This window comes from Protopterus annectens, chromosome 15.part0, assembly GCF_019279795.1.
Source record: "Protopterus annectens isolate FY-2018-M chromosome 15.part0, PAN1.0, whole genome shotgun sequence".
NCBI lineage: Eukaryota > Metazoa > Chordata > Ceratodontiformes > Protopteridae > Protopterus > Protopterus annectens.
This window is the reverse complement of record NC_056749.1, coordinates 58338171-58359836: the sequence shown is the minus strand read 5'-3', so window position 1 is coordinate 58359836 and position 21666 is coordinate 58338171. Positions and strand designations below refer to the sequence as shown.

General features: G+C 45.8%; 1 protein-coding gene across 4 annotated transcripts in view; it reads left to right on the top strand.

Moving 5' to 3' along the window:
• BRCC3 (BRCA1/BRCA2-containing complex subunit 3) overlaps window positions 1–21666 on the top strand; it is a 1142218-nt gene that overhangs the window by 244154 nt on the left and 876398 nt on the right. For all 4 annotated transcript variants that reach the window (XM_044057507.1, XM_044057509.1, XM_044057508.1 and 1 more), the window contains exon 2: window positions 21378–21497. In XM_044057507.1, the coding sequence (XP_043913442.1) occupies window positions 21378–21497 (120 nt within the window). The remainder of the gene's footprint in view (window positions 1–21377; window positions 21498–21666) is intronic.

Here is a 21666-nt window from a genome sequence, read left to right as displayed (position 1 = left end):
TCGGAGCCGAGGAGCATTCAAAGCCATGTGGCGAGTGTTGTCTCCTAAGACTTCCTCATCTCAAGGTCTGACCTCTTCTTCCCCTAAAGTGCCTGTGTCAGTTTCTGTTTCCTCCGGTCATCCCAAGCGTAGAGACCCAGAGCCTCAGGTAGCCCCACAGGGCGCTCCCTGCTCTTCTGAGACCTCTCCAGAAGTTCCCCCTGAAGATGTCCCCAGGAAGAGATTATGCAAGTGGAGGCATTTGGACTCCCTCAGGAGTCTCTCACATCAGATAACCGACCTGGATAAATCAGAGGGGTCCCCTAGATCCCCCTCTGAGGACATCTCCTTTGCAGAGATTCTTGAAATTCTTAGGCAGAGGGGTGATTGGCAGTCCAAGAGCCCTACTGAGGATGAGTCTGTTCTCCTAAAGGCGTTCGGGTCTCAACCTTCCACCTCTTGGGTATCTCTGCCCTACGATGAGCTTATGGATCTGGTCTCTCGTACGGCGTGAGAGTCACCAGAATCTATGGAACTTGTCCCTAGGAGGCCTAATAAGTTTATTTCTGCCCCTGTGGATAAGTCCTTTTTGACCAAGGGAGTCCCTGGTGATGCATGGTGGTGGCTGCAGCCACCAAAAAGGAAATGCCTGAGACTTCCTCGTCTGTCCATCCTCCTAACAGAGAATCTATGATCATGGATAGATATGGGAAATGCATGTTTAGTTCAGCGACTTTCTCACTCAGATCACTGAACTACTTGACACATTTTACCAGAATGCAGAGAGATCTCCTTAAGGAGTTGGGAGATACTCTTCAGGGTGCTGTAGCTACGAGTGTATCTGACAAAGTTGCCACCCAGCTCGCTACCCTCAATTCAATAGTCAACTCGTCCATGTGTCTTGTGTCTTACGCAGCTGATGGTTCGAGTAGAGCTGCAGGTACAGGAATTGCTCTTCGTAGGCATGCCTGGATGCGACTCTTTTCCTTCACGGAACCCTTCAAGCCCTCCTTTACGAATACCCCATTTGACGGCTCATCCTTGTTTGGGCCAAAGGTGAAGGAGACTTTGACCAGGTGTGAGCAAGAGGGAAAGACTCTGTCTGCCGTCGGAGACCGTTTTTCCACCCCCACTCGACCCTTTCCTAAAGGTGAGAGTGGAGGAATGATGTGGTTCTGGAAAGCCCAAGGAGCCTTTCAAGACACACGTGGAGAGCCCCCCTCCAGAGGCAGAGGAGGGGGTTACAGTGGAAGATGCCGCCCTCGTGGCAGAGGGGGTCCGCAACACCAGGGTGACAGAGAGCACTTCTCTGGTCAGTCCTACCAGCGCTTCTGAAGGGAGGTCCGGCTGTCCTACTCTGGAGGCAGTCGGGGGTCGTTTGTCATTGTACCCAGAAGCCTGGCTAAATATAACAAATGACATTTGGGTACAAAGTATCATTTCCAGAGGGTATTTTATACCGTTCTCCACCCAGCTCCTTCCCATTAAAAAAAATCCTGGACGTTCTACCCAGTCACATGGGACAAGCAGCAATAGAGGTACGCCGATTGCTAGAAAAAAAGAGTCCTCCAGCCAGTCCCGGCAGACCAAACAGGATTTGGAACTTACTCAAGATTCTTTTTGGTTCCAAAGAAAACAGGGGACTGGAGACCCATTTTGGATCTCAGCAGACTTAACCAATTTGTGAGAAAAGAGAAGTTCCGAATGGTCATGCTGCAGTCCATACTCCCGTTTTTAGGGAAGGACAATTGGATGTGCTCGATCGATCTCAAGGATGCGTACTACCACATAAAGATGGCAAGGCCATCCAGAGATCACCTGCGTTTCCGGCTGGGAGCCAATCATTATCAATTCCGAGCTCTGCCCTTTGGTCTCACTACAGCCCCCAGAGTGTTCACCAAGTGCATGGCAGTAGTCGCAGCTCACCTGAGGAGTCTAGGATTCCAGGTATTTCCATATTTGGACGACTGGCTCCTTACTTCCACCACCAGGCATCAACTTCTTCAAGCGAGAGAGGCTACTGTGACACTCTGCGATTGGCTAGGCATTACAGTCAACTTCAAAAAGTCTGCCTTGATGCAATCGCAGCATATCGTTTTTATAGGTTCATAGGTTCATACTAGGCTATCTGCCCGAGGGCATTTACAAGCCTAGCCCATCGTTTTGTGGCTTACGCCACCCCTTTAGTATGGGGAACTATACCCATTATTTTGCTGTGCCTCTGTCGAGCAGTGACACTGAGGTAATCCCTGGGGTATATCTGCGATCTCCCATCCATTGGTCAAGATTTCTCTTGAACAAGGCCAGCGAGGTGCTCTGCCTCACATGTACCGGGATTTTGTTCCACAGCATAGGGAGTCTTTGGGTGATGAATCTATCCCTCCAGCACGTCCTATTAATAGCCGTGTCGAGGTTTAAGTCTCCTGCCCTTGTGGCTCTGATGGATCTAGATTTTTGAGGTGAAGCATATTCATCAAATCTGGGTTTGACATGGCCTTGTATGTTAGGCAAAGGTCACCTCTGAGCAAGCGGTGCGACTGAATAGAGCTGGAGTTCTTTCAGTCGGGCAGCATAGGACAGATTTTGAGCCCCTTTATCCTTTTGGTGAGGAACTTTTGTGGCCTCTCCAGCTGCTGCAAGTGTCGGGTCAGATACATCCCGAATGGGGCATTGTACTCAATCATTGGTCTGATGAGTGATGAGTAAAGGGAGACTATGACCTCCCTTGATCTAGATGAGAATCCCTTCATGATAAGGTGGGCAATGTAGAAGGTCTTCCTAACTACTTTAGCTACATGGGTGTCGAATGACAGACTACTATCAACCTGGGTCCCCAGGTCCCTGATAACTTCTTCTGTGCTCAGTGGATTGCCACCTATTTGGTAGCTAGGGGTAACCTTGTTTTTCCCAAAGGGTATGACTATGCATTTTTGGCATTTAACTTCAGGCCGTGGCTCTGGCACCAGTTATCCGTTTCTGTGAGACCCTTCTGAAGGATATCTGTGTCAGATGTGTTTTCTACTATGGCGCCCAGTTTGCAGTCATCTGCAAACTTTGTCAGCCATAACCCTCCTGTGTTTGCTTGTACTCGGAACAGTAGATGCCAAACAAGAGTGGGCCCAGGACTGAGCCCTGTGGGACACCACTTGTGACAGGCTTTGAGTCTGACATGGCGCCAGCAACTCTGACCCTGTGGGTTCTGTCACTCAGCCAGTTTGCAACCCATCTTGTGATGTATGGGTTAACATTTAAGCTGATGAGTTTTTCAATGATACCCGAGTGGGGTATTGTATGCAAGGCCTTAGCCAGATCGAGGTAGGCTCTATGATCTGCCTTTCCCTCGACATTGGCTTTGGTGACTGTTTCGAAGAAGTCAACTAAGTTTAAAAGGCATGATCTGCCTTTGACAAAGCCAAACTGGGTTGGATCCAAAGTCTGCAAATTCCCTATGTCTTTATTTATGAGGTCCATTAAGATCCTCTCGATGGCTTTGGAGGTAAGGCTTGTCAAGCTAATGGGCGGTAATTTCCAGGGTCGGTGGAGGCACCGCCTTTGTGAAGTGGGACCACAGTTGCAGTGCGCCACTCCTGGAGTGCGTATCCAGAGGTAAGACTTTGGTTAAACAGCTGTCCTAGCTGTGGGTTTAATTCCTCATTGAGTTCGTGGAGCACACAGCCGGGGACACCATCAGGTCCCATGGATGCTGTGTTTTTGCTTTGGAGAGAGCAGTTCTCACTTGGGCGCTGGAGATGTTTGGGGGCTGCAATCGTTTGGTATAGATATCTCTCCTTTTGGGGGGGGGCGGGGAGAAGTTTGCACTGAACCTGTCAGCCAGTATGTTGGCAATGTCTGTAGGATCAGTAATCTTCACATCATTTTGAACTAGTTCTGAGCATATCTGGGAGTTTCCTCCTAGGTTTCTAACATAGCTAAAGAAGGCCTTATGATTGTCTTTTGAGTCTTTAGCTATTTTTCTCTCGAAATTTGCTTTGGATGATTTTATGAGAGCTCTTAGTTTTTTACTTATAGTGATCAAGGGTGTCTTACCTTTTAAGGATTTTGCTCTATCTTGTAGTAGCTTCCTCCTTTTATTGTAGAGTTTGTTTATGGCTGGGGTCCACCAAACTGGACGCTTGCCTTTGGTACTAAGAGTCTTTGTTTTGTTTGGGATTGCCTTATCCATGCAGTCCTGCAGGTGCTGGTAGAAGGTGTTTGTAAGTGATTCAGCGGCTTGAGTACTGTTTTCCTCCGGCTTGGGGGCCTTAAAGGAGACCACACTAGTCTTTAGAAGTGTGAAGTCGGCTTTTGAGAAGTTCTTTACTGTGGTCTTTTTTATTTCAGGTGGGGGTGGGATGAGGACCTCCAGCGAGATTAGTTTGTGATCTGATCTCACCAGTGAGGGGTATACTTCCGGTGTTGAACATTGTGCTCCCATGTTCGTGATGATGAGATCAAGTATGTTATCTCCTCTTGTGGGGATGGTGACTAGTTGTTCCATGGCATTTGAGTTTATGAATTCCAGGAACTTTTGGGCTAGGGTGTTTGGGCTTGAGTAGTGCTCCCAGTCTATATTAGGGTAATTGAAGTCACCTAGTATGATGGTGTTTGGTGATACATTTATCCGCTCTAGTGTTTTCAGGAAGGCCATGTGAGGTTCCTGAGTTTGTGAGGGTGGCCTGTAACATGCTACAATTTGCAGAGCAGTCTTGCCTATGGTTAATTGCACCTGGATGGTCTCCGATGCATCGTGCGTTGCCACCAGTCTTGAGGTGTGGGTGTCCTTGATGAATATGGATACCCCCCCCTCCTTTCTTGGTATTGTCCGGATTTTGGGGCCGGAACGCATGATATGAGGTAAAACCTGATAGCGCTGGGGTGCTCTCAGGAGCCTTGAACCAGGTTTCTGTCACAGCACAGACATCGATGTTCTCCATACTGAGAAGGGCCTCGAGTGCTTGCATTTTGAGATTTAGACTTCTGGCATTGAGCAGCATTACCCTTAGTTTTTTGCTTTTTTGTGTTCTAGGGTGGTAGGTTTAGAATTTGGGCCTTGCCTAAAAAGGGCACTATGGGGTGGCAAGAGCCTTTGCCAATATCCGAATCCCAGGGTGACAGGTGCAAGCCGTCCCTTGCGAAGCAGCGTGGCTTGTCCAGCATGTCATCCCAGGCAGACAGATACTGGATCCCCTTTGAATGACACCAGTGTTTAAGCCAATTGTTAAAGCTGATCATCTTATCTCTGTATTGTGGCATCACTCTTGGTGAAGGTAGGATACTGCTCAATGTCAGGGTCATACCTGCCTGGGCTACATAATCAGAGAGCTCCTCAATGTCTCTTTTCATGTAGTCCAAGGAGTGCGTCTCAGGTCGTTTACACCAGCGTGGACAATGACTGAGTCATATTTGTACTTGCTGTTGAGAGACCTGAGTGCTTGCGTTATGTGGCGGATTCTAGCGCCCGACAGGCAGCTTACTGTGACCTTCTCCTTACTCAGTCTGGTGAGCGGGACGTCAGTGTGTCTGACTATGGAGTCACCAATGACTAGTGTGTCTGGCATTGTGTTTGGCCTTAAGGGCTGTGACTGTTTGACACTCTGACTGTGAGGTCTATGTGTTGCAGGTGTTGTGTTCTGAGGTGGTGGTTGTTTGGGTGTCTGCTTTGGTGGCCTCTGCTGTTTTGGTAGATTTTTGATCAGAGCCTCCGAGTATGTCTTTGTGTGTTTATGTGTATGATTTGAGGTTGTAATGGTGCTATGTGAGACTGGGTCTATAGTGTGTGTGGTAACCTTCTCCTCCTGACTGGTCTTGCCAGTCCTGTGTTGAGAGAGCTCAGCCTCCAGTTTGGCCGTATAGTTGCATCTCTCGCATGTATTTGTGTTTTGTGGGAGGAGGAGAGGGTTGTCTGTGTACATGAGGCAATTGTAACATTGCCTCAGTATTCCCAGGTTCACCAGCTGAGCAGGAGAGGACACTAGCAAGTGATCCCTCGACATGCTAGAAGGATAGACAAAAACTTTAAAAAAGATTCAGGGGGACGTGGGTGACCGAGAAATGGGGGGTTACCTTTTTGGGGTACTATCTATGACAAGAGTGCCGTATCAAGGTAATAAGTACTGTAGGAGCAAGTGCGAGGTTTAACAGATAGAGAATAGTCTACTTGGAGTCAAGTGGAGATGATCTTTTTAGTTATAGGATACGCTGATTAGATCAGTAGTATAGTTCGAGGAAGGTAGTTTTAAGGGAAAATTTGAAGAATGGACTTTAGGTAGCCCGAATAGTTTAAACCTGCCTAACGGGCTGCCCTAGCAGCGTCAGCGTTTTATACCAGGGGCTGGAAAAAGCTAGAAACTGGCCCAAAACGACCAATAAACTACTAGTTACTGGCTGAAACCTCACAAAACTGGACAAAAGGCAGCTCAATGCTTCCCACTCCCACTGGTAAGCAAGGTAACTTCCTCTCCCCCAAATAAGGCAAGGAAACAGTACACAGGAACTACAACCAAAGCCCAGGAATCAGCAACTCTGAAACTGGACTAAACTAGTAAAGCAGGAAAAACAAGAGATATTTTTTTCTTTATAGGGACAGAAATAGACATGACAGCCACCACTCTTCGTCTTCCACCAGAAAGGATTTATATTTTTCACCAACACATCATGTCCTTGGTATCAAAGAACAGAGCACCAGCTGCAGAGGTATTGAAAGTACTAGGATTGATGGCAGCAGCAATCTTGACAATCCTGTTAGCAAGGATGCATATAAGAATCCTTCAATGGCTTCTATTCACGCAATGATCTTACCAAGAACTTCCAATGAGTCACATGATCCTGATAACGAATTCCTGCAAGAAGGATCTTCAGTGGTGGTTGACGTCTCTTCATGTCACAATAGGACGTCCCTTCATGCTACCTCCTCCAGTTGCCACTATGACCATGGACGCTTCCCTGATAGGGTGGGGTGGGGGCTTTTTCAGGGAAAGATTGCCCAAGGCACATGGACAGATCAAGAATCACATCTGCATATCAATGTCCTGGAGATTAGAGCAGTACTTCTAGCGTTGCAATACTTTCAGGACTCTCCTCCTCTAGGGACAATTGCAATACAGACAGACAACATGTCAGTGGTCTGGTACTTGAACAAGCAAGGCGGGACCAAGTCTTATCCCCTTTGCTGAGAAGCCCTCAGAGTATGGCAGTGGGCAGTGTCATCCCAGTGCTTTCTGTTAGCAATGCACATCCCGGGCAAATCTAGCGTCATAGCAGACAGACTGAGCAGGGCAATTTTATTGCTCCACGAATGGTCCCTCAAACTTGATTGAGGACAGGATTTTCCGCAAATGGGGCCAGCCTTCCTGCGACCTGTTTGCTAGTCATATCAACAAGAAATGCAGAAGCTGTTTTGTCCTGATTCCCACGCCAGGTCACTCCCTGAGGGATGCTCTTGTCCATGATTGGCCCCCGGGTCTCCTCTACGCATTTCCCCCAATTCCCCTGATACCCAGATTTTTACAGAAAGCAAAGCCACTGGGAGGGACAATCATCCTCATAGCCCCTCATTGGCCTTGGCAGATTTGGTTTCCGTTTCTTTACCATCACATTCTGGAAGACTCGTGGATCCTGGACCCAGCTCTGGACTTCTTGACACATCTGTCAGGGGATCTTCATCCATCATTACAGACACTGAAGCTAACTGCTTGGCTGCTCCAATTCCCTGCATAGCCAGGCTTTATAGTCTTTCCCATGACACTAGTCAAATTTTGTTGGCTTCCCATAAACCTTCCACTAGAAAATTGTATCGTAGTAAGTGGAAGAAATTTTCCATTTGGGGTTCTTCCCATAACGTCGACCCTTACCAAGCGCCATTGTCTTCTATATTACAATTCTTGACAGAAATTGTCAACAAAGGAGCAGCGGCTGCTACGGTGCGAGTACAATTAGCTGCTACATCTAATTTCCATCTAGGAATTGATGGTTTGAATATTATGGCTCACCAATTGTCTAAAGCTTTTCTAAAAGGTTCTTTTCACATGAGGCCTCCAGTGAAAGCACCTTACTCTCCCTGGAATTTGAATTTTATGTTGTCTCGCATCATTCTTCCTCCTTTTGAGCCTGCATCACCTTGTGAACTAAAATTTCTATCGTGGAAAACTATCTTCCTAGTAGCCATCACTTCAGCCCGCAGAGTGTCAGAGCTCCAAGCCCTATCCATCAAGCCCCCTTACATGGTCTTCCATGCTGATAGAGTATCTCTCAGGACTAATCCAGCCTTTCTGCCCAAAGTATGTTCTGAGATTAACATCAATCAAGTCATTGAGTTGCCCGTTTTCTTCCCTAATCACACCAACAAATTGGAATATATGTTGCACAAACTCGATGTTCACAGACAACTTGGATTTTATTTAGACAGAAAAGACATTAGGAAATCAGATCAGCTTTTTGTTTCTTTTTCTGAGGCCAGGAAAGGTAAACCAGTTATCAAAACAACCCTAAGTTGCTGTCAGATTTTATAACTTACACATATTCTTGTCATAACATGCCCTTGTCTAGTAAGGTGAAGGCTCATTCAACCAGAGCAGTTTCTACCTCTTCAGCCTTTCAAGCCAAATTACCCTTGGACAACATCTGTGTGGCAGCATAATGATCTAAACCTCACACCTTTATAACTCATTACAAAGTGGATAAGGCCTCCAGGGACAGGGCTTCATTTGGTTCTACGATTCTGAAGAGTGTACTTCCGTGAGCCACCCAAGATCAGGGTGCTAGGGACACTACCCATTGGTGAAGAATGAATGGCGAGATTGAACAGCTTCACATAAAGAAGTTATGTACTCACCATCACGTTCCATTTGAGTTGTTCCATCTCGCCTTCATTCTCACGTCCCTCCCTCCTTCCCCCTCCTGGCTGGCAGTTAACCTGGAGGCTGTCTTCATCCTGGTTTTTCAGTGTGTCTTCATTCCTAGGCAGAATAATTATTGTACTTCTATATGGTACGCAACAAATAAGATCTGAGGTAATTCCAGTAGTGTATTGTGGGATAAAGGGGTTGGGTCTCGAGCTACTGGAGAACTTTGAGCTTACTAGTCAGCCGTGTCGGAGCCGAGGATTGACTCCGAACCCATCAGTGAAGAATGAAGGTGAGATGGAACAACTCACATGGAACATTATGGTGAGTACATAACTTCTTTTTCTAATACATTTGGTAACAACAAGCAATTGCATCATGTTGTTGTTCACAAATGACACATAGCTGTGCTGGCAGTATTTCCCTTGTGTCACCCCCCCCCCCGAAAACTCAAGCTAGTTTTTCAAGTGACCCTTGAGACATGTTGCTTGAGAATGTTGACTGTCTGGGAATACCTTACCCCATTCCCTGTCTTGAAATTCCAGTTGCCTTGGAATTGCTGACCTCAGTACAGTGCTGCACTGTCCCATCATATGCCTGCAACCCTAGGCACCACCATAATAATTTGGGATTTGCCTGGCTGGCTCCTTGCAGCCATAGATCCCCCTTAGATGACTCCTGCTTTGCACTGCAGATAATTAGCACAAGGGCCTCCCTGTCATAGTAAGGTTTCATCATGTTAACAAGGTACAGTTTGTGCCCCTGCCTCCTGCCTAGCAGTTCTACCGTGTAGTTAACATCACTAACCTTCCTTACCACCTTGTAGGGTCCCTCCCAAGCTGCCTGCAGCTTGTTGTGTATGACAGGAATGAGAACCGTTACATGCTGCCTTACAGCATATTGTCTAGCTCAACCATTCTTGTCATACCAGACCTTTTACTGTTGTTGGGCTTCTGCCAGGTTCTCCCAGGCCAAGCCCATGAGTTTCCTGAGCCTTGTCCTGAGGTTTAGGACATATGCCACAACAGACTCCTTGTGGGATTCAAACTTGTTCTCACACTTATGTCAAATCAAATCTAGTGGTCCCCTCACCCTACAGCAACTCAAAGGATGAAAAACCTGTGGATTGCTGGGGCACCTCTTTGTAAGCAAACTACAGGTGGGGCAAATATCTGTCTCACTCCCTCATAAACTGGTCTGCAAATGCCTGTAGCATGGTCTTGAGTGTAGAGTTTAACCTCTCAACAAGACCATTAGTCTGGGAATGGTAGGGGTTAGTCTTTAGGTGCTTCACCCCACAGTGATTCCACAGACAAGCCAGCAGGTCTGACATGAAATTGGTACCTCTGCCAGTAGGTATTTCTTTTGGAAAACCTACCCTGCTGAAAATCTTTAGCAAAGCATTTGCCACCTTTTCTGCCTTAATGGACAACAGAGCAACCGCCTCAGGGTATCTTGTAGCATAATCTACTACCACTAGGATGTACTCTTTCCCTGTGGAACTTGGGGTACTTGGAGGCCCCACAATATCCATAGCTACCCTCTGAAGTGGCTGCTCAGTCACAAGCAAAGGCATCAAAGGAGCTCCCACCTTGTCTCCTGCATTGGCTACCTTTTGGCTTTGCTCACAGGTCCTGCAGTACCCTGTTACATCTCTGGAAATCCCAGGCCAGTAAAAGTTCTGCATAATAAGTCTCTCTGTATGTTTTATGCCCATATGACTTGCAAAGGGAATGTCATGGGCTATGGCTAGAAAAGCCAGATGGTAGGCTCTAGGCAGTACCAACTACTGTATTCTCTCATCCTCTAGCCCTCCCTCAGGGGTCCACTCTCTATACAGTAACCCTTTGTCCCAGTATGCAGACTCCCCCTTCCCTTGAGAATCAGATGCCTCACTAGCTACCTCTCTCAGGCCTTGTAATGTAGGATCTGGCTGAGAGCTGAGATTGTCAAAGTTCTCTCTTGGTAACCCTTCCCAGTTCCCCTTCCACAGGAAGTCCGGTATCCTGTGACAGCAATGCCTTGCTGTCAGCCTGGGTACTACTACTATACTACTACTACACACCTCAGCCCTTGCAGTCACTCTGTCCAAGGGAACATCAGTACCCACAAGCAGTTGTGGATCACCTTCAGTCTCACTGCTACAGATTAGCGCCCTCCCTGAAGTAACCACCTCACCAGTCCTGGCTGCAAGTGGGCAGTCTGTCTGGGTCTCCTGCAGGCTACCAGACCTACATGCTTGTCTCCAAGCCTGACTGCATGTAACTGCATTATCGAAATCATTCCCTACCAGGACATCTGCAGGGGTATCCTCAAACACCCCTACATGCTTGTCTCCAAGCCTGACTGCATGTAACTGCATGCACACACAGTACTGCATTATCAGAATCATTCCCTACCAGGGCATCTGCAGGGATATCCTCAAACACCCCTACATGCTTGTCTCCAAGCCTGACTGCATGTAACTGCATGCACACAGTACTGCATTATCAGAATCATTCCCTACCAGGGCATCTGCAGGGGTCTCCTCAAACACCCCTACATGCTTGTCTCCAAGCCTGACTGCATGTAACTGCATGCACACACAGTACTGCATTATCAGAATCATTCCCTACCAGGGCATCTGCAGGGGTCTCCTCAAACACCCCCACTTGCATGCTTCCTTTTCCACCCTCCCAGTCAAGGTGAACCCTAGCCAAAGGTATTTGGAATGGGGCCCCTCCTAAAGCTCTGACTGGAGTGGACTGCCCAAGCAAGGACTACTCCTCTTTAACCACTGCAGGCTTCACAATGGTTAGGTCAGAGGCTGTGTCTGTCTTAGCAGTGGCCTATTTTCCATCTCCTAAGATAGGATATAAACTCTTGTGCTAGTTTGATACCTTTTTGTCTCAAGACAACTTACTGCTGGCATTCTGTCCTTCCCACTTAGTGGCTCTCCCACCTTTTGTGCCCCACATTGCCTCTCTGGACATCTGTATGCTACATGGCCCCACTGGTTGCATTTAAAGCATTTAACCCTTGGTCCTGGACAAGTACCTGGACTAGTGGCTTCCCCTGCTACTGGCGGACTCTGCTGGGACAGTCTGGGCTGCCCTCCATGGGTTCTTACCCATGAGCAGCACTGGGTGTTCTTTTCCTGTGCAGTGATGCCCTGTTTTCTAAGTATAGATCTCCCTTCTTCCCCAACTCATCTGCAGTATTGCATTGTCTATCAGCTAACCAGATACTCATGTCCTCAGGCAAAGTACTAAGGGCTTGTTCCCTCACCTAAAGGTCTGCCAGCCCATCTGTGAAAATAAGTGCTTAGTTCAGCAACATATTCAGACACATTTTCATCTGCCTTGATTCTGTGCTCATGAAACTTTTTTTCTGTAAGCTTCAGGTGTTAACTTAAAACATTCTAAAAGACAGTTTTTTACAATATTATAATTTAAGCAGTCGGTAGCAGTCAGTTTAGAAATAGCGGTTAGTTTACCATGGAGTAAGGGGGTCAGGAACCATACCCAGAGCCCTGTCAACATTATACTGTTTATATACCCTTTCAAACATATGAATGAAACTGTCATAATTATCCCCTCTGTAAATTGTGGAAGACATTTACTGACCTTTGTCACTTCTGGGGTTCGGTCACTCTCTTCCCCATTACCTCCATGACCCTGGTGAAGTCACCATCTCCTTTTCATGTTGGCTCTGCCTCTTATTCTCCTCAGGTGTTCATCGTGCATACAGCTGCAGTCATAACAGATGGGTTCTCCTGCCATCAGGCAGGTCCTCGGTCGGCCGAATTCCAAAGTCTAGGTCCGGCGTTGGTTGTCGTCGCTTCTTCCCTGACGTCAGTGCGCCAGGGGTATAAAAGAACCAGCCGACGCTATTTTCTTCAGTCTTTCTTGCCGCGCGGTGCCCGAAGCAGAAGCACTTCGCAAGTGCCGGTCGGCCAGCTCCTGAAATTACCAAAATTTTGCAACCGAAGTCTTCTTGAAAGCTAAGTACCCCGTTGGGGAAACTTTTCTTGCCTCAGACCGATGTCAGACAAAGTTAATAATTGTATTTCTTGTGGGAAGCAAATACCGCATAAGGATTTTCATTCCCTCTGCATTCCTTGCTTAGGCCCAGACCACGACGTCTCGGTCTGTCGTTTCTGTGCTACATTCAACAAACGCAACATTAAGCGTCGGGCGGAGTTCGCCCAGCACTATTTTGGCAAAAAATGTAACTATATTATGTCGTCGGATACTCCGACTCCAGTTTTGTCTAAAAACCGCAAAGATAAGGACCGACACACGAGGTCCACGGCCTCTACCGACACCACGCCAAAGCCGACTACAGGTGGTCCGGTTCTCAGCGAGGCGCCTACGCAGCCCCTGCCTACCGATGACACTTCATTGGCGGTGTCTTCTGTGCCCGAGGTCACAGGCGCCTTGGCCCACACCCTAACTACAGATACCGAAGCCACTCTTGGTGGTGAATCTCAAAATGTAGACAGGTCTTCCTCCTCCCAAGGTGTCTTCAGACCTTCCTCTTCTTTTTCTATCAAGGCTTTCACTAAGTCTAAAGCAGCCATGCATTCTAAGAGACAAGCTCCACAGGGCCCTTCTCCAGGCCCCATGCCTAAAAAACAGATGCTTAAAATGGCTGAGGATTTGATTACTCTTATCAGGGGTTCTCAACTCCCCCTGGACAAAAGGCCCAGAATGGAGGAAGAATCCCCCTCCTCTGACCAGGCCTCCAGTATTTCAAAGCACTCTGATGAACAGGAACATTCTTACTCCCCTTTTGAAGATTCTGATGCTGAGGAGTCCATTCCCTCTGTCTCCCCCCCAGAGGATTACTCATTTGGGGAAACCTTGCATACCTTAAGGGAACACTTCCACTGGGAAGGCCAAGAGTACTCAGATTCCAAGAAAAGGCTTAGGGATTTTCTCTTGCTACCCCAGCACAGGCCTCTGGCCATACCTCCTGTCTTAGACATACTAGATGATGTGTACTCGGAGGCCTACCTTAACCCGGATTCTTTACCTCCAGCCCCAGTCAAGCCTGACAGGTACTACCGGGTTCCTGACTCACACCAATTTTTATACAAAAGCCATGCGGCTGACCGAGAAACCATCTCACAGGGTCCCAAGGGAGTTAAGGCCTCCACTGCTAAAAACCCATTACCTTCCGAGAGAGATTCCAGATCCTTAGAAAGGTGGGGAAAAAAGGTGTACACCTCGGCCACCTTAACCATGAGGGCATTAAACTGTCAGTTCCATATGCTAAAGTACCAACAGTTTCTGTTATCACAGTTGAGAAGTAAAATGTCACAACCTGAACAACCAGACTTGCAGGAGTTGCAGGATTTGATGCATAGTGCAGAACAAGTGGGTAAACATACCTTGCAATGTGGTTTTGATGCTCTAGAGGCCTCATGTAGAGCTGCTGTTACAGGATCAGTCATACGTAGACATGCCTGGCTCAAGGAGCAAACATTACCAGATCATGTCAAAGCTAAATTACTAGATGCCCCTCTACAAAAGGATGTATTATTTGGTGTTAAAGCTGAGGAGGTATTAAAGAAAATGGAGGAAAAGGCTAAATCAATGCAAACAGTGAAAGATTTTCTAAAGGTACAACCTCCACGTTTCAGTAGAAATTGGCCTTCCAAAAATTGGTCCTTTCCAGCCACGGACAGACCCCAAAGAGGTAGATACAGGCGCCCGAGGGGCAGAGGGCAATCTCAGGGATCGTTTAGAGGCAGACAATGGCAAGCTCCTACACAAAGAGGTGGTGAGGATAGCTCACAGCCATTCAGAAAGCAAGCCCAATGACTTTCCCCTTTGCATGCCAAGCAAAGCTGAAATGACAGCTCCCTTAGGCGGAAAACTGGCATTATTTTCAAAAAATTGGCATATTGTCACAAAAGACAAATGGATCCTGGACATTATAAACAGAGGCTACAGATTCCATTTTCACACCCTTTCAAAAATGAGAGGCATGCCAAACCTGCCACACAATCAAAGGGCAGAGGCACAAAGACAAATTTCAGATCTCATAGACATGAAAGCTATTCAAGAGGTACCTACTCACGAACAAGGTCAAGGTTTTTATTCCAGACTATTCCTGGTACCAAGGAAGGGAAAAGATTGGAGACCTATTTTGGACCTATCCATCCTAAACACATTTTTACTCGTACCAAAATTCAAGATGCTCACATTGCAGCAGCTTCTTCCCATGCTGGGCAAGGAGTCTTGGCTGGTAACATTGGACCTCAAGGAGGCATACCTGCATGTCCCAATCAGACAAAGCTGCAGAAGATACCTCAGATTTCTTGCAGGTTCAACCCATTATCAATTCTCTGCATTGCCCTTTGGCTTATCTACTGCGCCCAGAGTATTCACGAAATGCCTGGCATCAGTAATTGCCTACTGCAGATTTCAAGGGATACAAATATACCCATATTTGGACGACTGCCTGATCCAAGCGGACAGCAAGCACATACTTCTGAAACATCTGGCTTTTGTAATAATGATGTTGAATTCTCTGGGATACACAGTCAACAAAAAGAAATCAAGGCTAATACCCTCTCAGAAAATAATTTTCCTGGGTGCCAACTTGGACACAAACACCCAGATGGCCTACCTCACGGCAGAGAAGCAGGGGCAACTAACTCAGTACTTCAGAACACTAGCAAATTTCACCAGGCTGACTGCAAGGAAAATCCTGCAGGCTCTGGGATTCATGGCATCTTGCATTCTACTAATCCCATGTGCAAAGCTGCATATGAGGAAACTTCAATGGTACCTGAAAAACCTATGGTCTCAACACAGCAACAGTTCGGAAGCAATAATACCACTGATTCCATGTCTTCAAAAGGAATTTCTGTGGTGGGCTCAAGCATGCCAAACAAACACAGGTCTCCCATTCTGCAAGCCTCAAGCAAATCAAGTCATCACAACAGACGCCTCAGACTGTGCCTGGGGGGCACACATGACAGATCGGTGCATTCATGGCAAATGGTCCCAAAAAGAAAAGCACCTTCACATCAATCAAAAGGAAATGCTAGCAGTAATAAATGCTATTATAGCTTTCAAAGACCTTCTGCATCCAGGTCAACTATTGATAAGGACAGACAACACCACAGTAATGTGGTATATAAACAAACAGGGAGGAACCCATTCATACCCCCTATGCAGGTTGGCCATGTCACTTTGGAACATGGCTCTGGAATTACAAATCGAACTTCAAGCACAGTACTTGCCAGGCAAGGAAAACATGCTGGCAGACAACCTAAGCAGAAATATGACAGATCCACACAAATGGAAGTTGCATCCTCAAGTTTTTACAGAGATAATTCAAGCATGGGGAAGGCCAGACATAGATCTCTTTGCCTACCACAAAAATCACCAATTGACAAAATTCTGCTCAAGGACTTTTCATCCACAGGCCTGGAGAGTGGACGCTCTCTCTTTCAGTTGGACAACAATGACAGTTTATGCCTTTCCACCTCTTCCTCTGCTGCCCAAAGATCTATTAAAAACCAGAGCAGACAGACCAAAGATGATTCTCATTGCTCCAGACTGGCCAAGACAGCACTGGTACCCACTCCTGAGGAGCCTGACGCATTCCCCTCCATGGACCCTTCCTCTAATGCCTCTTCTTCTGACTCAGCACAGCTTCAAAACTCTTCACAGTCACCTGCAAACACTCAATCTGGCCGCATGGAAGATTCCTTAACATCACAACAGACCCTACTCTCCAAGGAGGTGCAGGATGTCATTTTGGAGGCCAGAAGGCCATCTACTAGAAAAGCTTACTCCGCAAAATGGAAACGGTTTTGTGCCTGGAATGAGGAAAAGGGCCAGAATCCTGGAAAACTGAATTTACCTCAAATATTACAGTATCTAGCTGAGCTGCTAAGCAGTGGACTTTCATTCTCCTCCATCAAAATCCATGCCTCAGCTATTTTTGCAGAATACAACACTGATCCACCTTTATTCTCTCACCCTCTCTTAAGACAGTTCCTCAGAGGGGCTAAGAATATAAAACCCCCAAGGAAACAACCAATACCTGCTTGGGATCTCAATTTCATTCTAGAAAAGCTGACCTTGCCTCCTTTTGAGCCAGCTGCCTCAACAGATTTGCAATATTTGTCCTGGAAAACAGCTTTCCTTCTGGCTATCACCTCAACTCGTAGGGTATCGGAACTACAAGCCCTCATGGCTGTGCAGCCTTTATCATCTTCCATCAGGACAGAGTTTCCTTACGAACCAACCCGTCCTTTATGCCTAAGGTGGTATCCAGGGTAGCTTTGAATCAGGCTATACACTTACCTACCTTCTACCCTAATCCTCAAAACAAAGGGGAGAGACTACTACATTCCTTGCACATCCACAGACAGCTGTGTTACTATTTGGACAGAACAAAGACTTTCAGAAAATCAGAACAGCTCTTTGTGTCCTATGCTATAGGAGCTCAAGGGAAGCCAATTCCAAACAGACAATCTCAAAATGGATAGCCCACTGCATGGTAAAACTGTACCTGCAGGCATCAGATCTCACTCCACAAGGGCCACGGCTACCTCTGCAGCCTTCCTCAGAGGAGTTCCTACCAAAGATATTTTAGAAGCAGCCACTTGGAGTTCTGTGCATACCTTCTCCAAGCACTACCACCTACCATTATACTCCAAAACTAGAGCAGGCTTTGCCACTGCAGTCTTGCAGGGCATTCTGGCTCCTCCTAGTTCCACCTAGTGCCTACCCCCCCTTTCTTAGCTTTGGGATTTTACCCATCTGTTATGACTGCAGCTGTATGCACGATGAACATAGTACAGTTTTGTACCTACCATAAATGTAGATGTTCGAGTGCTAATACAGCTGCAGTCCAGGTTTCCCTCCCTCCTTCCCCTCTTGGAACAGGCCTATTGGCTAACACCTCCTCATATAACCTGATTGGGGTATTCTTTTATGGTGTATTTGCTTGCAACTACTGTATTTTGATTATATTGCATTGCTTTGTTACACAAATTTATGTATTGCCTTCCTTCTGGGGGCACCTGACATCTGGGGCAAGAAAAAGTGAAGAAAATGGCGTTGGCTGGTTCTTTTATACCCCTGGCGCACTGACGTCAGGGAAGAAGCGACGACAACCGACGCCGGACCTAGACTTTGGAATTTGGCCGACCGAGGACCCGTCTGACGGCAGGAGAACCCATCTGTTATGACTGCAGCTGTATTAGCACTCGAACATCTACATTTATGGTAGGTACAAAACTGTACTTTTCCAGGCATCAGAGTTTCTCATTTTCCTCAGTCTCCAGACATTGCAATTTCTCATTTTCCTTAGCCTGTAGATGTCTCAGTCTCTCTGCTGCTTCTATTTCGAAATGGTTGGCCTCCAGCTCAAGTCTCTTTAACCCCAGATGGATTTTTAAGTCCTCTGTGGAAAGGTTGAGCTGTTCATTTCCTGAGAGTTGTACATCTCCAAAGCCAGCCTGGTTGTCCTCCTGGTTGCTGGTCTGTGATGCAGCTGTGCCCAATGCTACAATAATTTCTGCCTTAGTCAGGTTGGCATGCACCAGTCCTTTAGCCTGGCACATCGCAACCAACTGGCTCTTTGTCAACTTCCCATACTCCTCTGCTGACATGCTTATCTGCTCTCGCTGACTAAGCTAACAAACAAAAAAAAAACAGTTGTGATATGAAAGTCTGAATGTTCACTGCATGGCTGATTGAGAGTACAAACACCTTCTTTAGTAACCATTGTTCACAGGCTATAAGAATTCAATATCCACACCACTGCCGCCAATTAATATGTGATGTGGATATCCCACCACTGCTGCCCTAGCATTGGCCCAGTAATTAAGGAGCCTCAATCCTCACCACTGGAGTGTGTGTGTGTGTGTGTCTGTGTGTGTCTGTGTGTGTCTGTGTGTGTCTGTGTCAGCCACTTGGGTGGGGACATGAAGCACTGGTTGGACAGAGAGGGTTCCAGGGGTTTTGGCTTGGCCACTCAGCTGAGATCTCAAACCTATAGCTTTGCCAGTGGGTAGTCTTATTGTGGATCTGGAGAAAGAGGCAGAAACCAGCCCCAGACAGACTGTGGTCTCTCTGCGCTCTTAAGGGAAATTGCACTTTACTGTGTGTGTATACTTGTCATCCTCCCATTGTGTAGGTCCCCCTACTGTTGCCAGTAGTGAGGATTGAGGCTCTTTGATTACTGGGCCAGTGCTGGGGCATCACAACCTCAGTAACCATAACCTACTCTCCTTGACTCAACGTGGCTTTTGGCCTAATCATATTACCACTGCTGCCCTTTTAAACTTTGCAGACAGTTAATCAGCTCCAAAACAACTGTAACCTACTGTCAGCAGTCTTCCTAGATCTATCCAAAGTATTTGATTCTGTCTCACACCAGAGACTCCTTGAGGAACTAGCCTCTCTAGGCCTCAATACCCCGTCACTAACATGGTTCCACAGCTACTTATCCAGTAGGAAACAAGTTGTGAAATGCCAACAAGACTATTCTGATTTCCTCACATTCACAGTCAGTCTCCTTCAGGGATGAATTATAGGACCTTTACTTTTCAATATCTTTATCAGTAACTACACTCTGCCACTAAACAAGCTGCTCTGGTATAAAAAGCAGATAATGCCACTCTCATCTGCTTCACCCTGACAATAGCCTTCGTACAAGAAAACACTCACAAGGCCTTTCTAGCTGTAGAATCCTAGCTAGATAGCTCAGATTTGCTGTTAAGTGCTTAAAGACCCCTAAAAGCTGTTCAAACAAACAGCAATCTTTTCATATCCTATTAGCCAGCAAAACAAAAACAGAATATGTCACACAGGTGAAACTTCTTGGAGTAATGATGGATGGACCAACACCTACTCCTAGACATCAAAAAACAAACTGGGAACTAGGATCCCTCTACATGGCTGGAAAATTCTTCACGAATAACGCCCAAAAAGACACAGCACAAACATACATACTTCCATACCTGTTCTCTGTCTCAACCATGTTTACCAGTTTTAACCATCAAAAATAAACTTGAGACAGGGTGTCATCGTATAGGAAAACTGCAAAATTTGTTTGAAATAATCTTCAAAAAAACATCATTGCTTGGCAATAAAAAGACCTAACTGGCTAGAACTTAAAGAAACACCTCAACTACTATGAACTAATCCTGGAGTAAATTTGTGGATACCTGCCCAGTCATCTAATTTATGTTTAAATGATGGTAGTGAATCTCTCTGCTTAATTTGCAAGGGACCATAAACTAATAAACTTCCTAGAAAAAATACCCAGCTCTAAAAGGAATACTATAACCCTATACCACTCATTGATCCCTGTGATCCAACAAAGCTTTTTTATCCGTGTCAAAATCAAATAACAGTGCTGCAGAGGTAGCAAAAAATCTGGAATCAACTCCCCCCTGAAATAAGACAGGTAGACACACTGTATGGCTTCAAAACATCGCTAAAGAAACACCTGCTGAATAACTGGTTGTGCTCCTGCACTATCCCAGGCTAACCGCCCTGCCACTCAACCGAAACTGCACTGTCAAAGTTACATCCCCTTCACTTAACCTTTCTGTACGCTATACTTACACATGTAATAAAGTTACACTTTCTTTACTTAACCTTTCTGTACCTTAATTTTACGTATATAATGTTACATCTCTATCACTATGAAAATTTGTGCTGTATGTTCTTCCACAGCCGTCATTTTCAATATTCTCTATAGATAGCAACTCCACCCCCTGTCTACTTTCTGTCTTAAAAAACTTCCATTTCCCATGTTACTTCCAGTACCTATATTTTCTTTAATACTGGTGTATACAAGCTCTCTATCTCAGTCTACCTAATGTTTCATGCAACTACTTATCTTAAGTTCTGCCTCCTGCTAAATCCTTTACGGTCTTTGCTACCATTCTGTGTACTTCCAGCTGATAAGTGCGTTATATACTACATGGATTATATAATACATCCACTGTCTGTCAGTGTAATTTGTCTGTAACCAACTACTTCATGAAAAATGATGTTTTTCCTTGAATTCATAAGCCATTGTATGTTATATAATATATTCTAGATGTATTCATGTAATTGTGTTTTCATGTTAACGCAATGTATTCAACCAAATGTCATGGTGTTTTTTTTTCTTTAAACATAGTTGCCTAATATGTGGAGCTTTTCTCCCTGGCCTCTGCTGAAAATGGGGTAAACCCTGGTTAGAACTTCATGGTGAACAAAATAAATAAATATTAACAAAAATGTTTGTTGTCACTGTATACTGTTTGTCTCTTATGTGTACACATCATCAGTTGGAGCTTTTCTCACTGAGTCTTTGCTGATATGGGATTATTTTTTCCTAGATGGATTTTTCTGATAATCAAATGTAATAAATAATTTATAGTTGTAGCAGGACTAGTGAGGACACGAGCATAAACCCAGCAAATACAATTAGTAATGAAAGAGACTGTGAAGAGTGCAGAATTTCATTGAAAAGATTAGCTTTGTGTTGTAATATTTCTAGTTTTATGGCTCAGGAAATAACCGATCATTTTTCTTTCTATATTGATAGGTTGATATCAGCAGGATTGTTCACATTCACTCTGTGATTATACTACGTCGTTCAGACAAGAGAAAAGATCGGGTGGAGATCTCTCCAGAACAGCTTTCTGCAGCCTCTACAGAAGCAGAGATATCCTTTGGTTTAAGCTACGCTTTAATTTGTTGCATAAAATGTTCACATTATAAGAAATGTGTTGTAAACGTGAGACACAGTTTAGAAACACTGTGTTATACATACAGAACATCTCATTTCAGAATGGGCTGTGTCCATAGGTTTGCCACTGAATTACCAGATTACT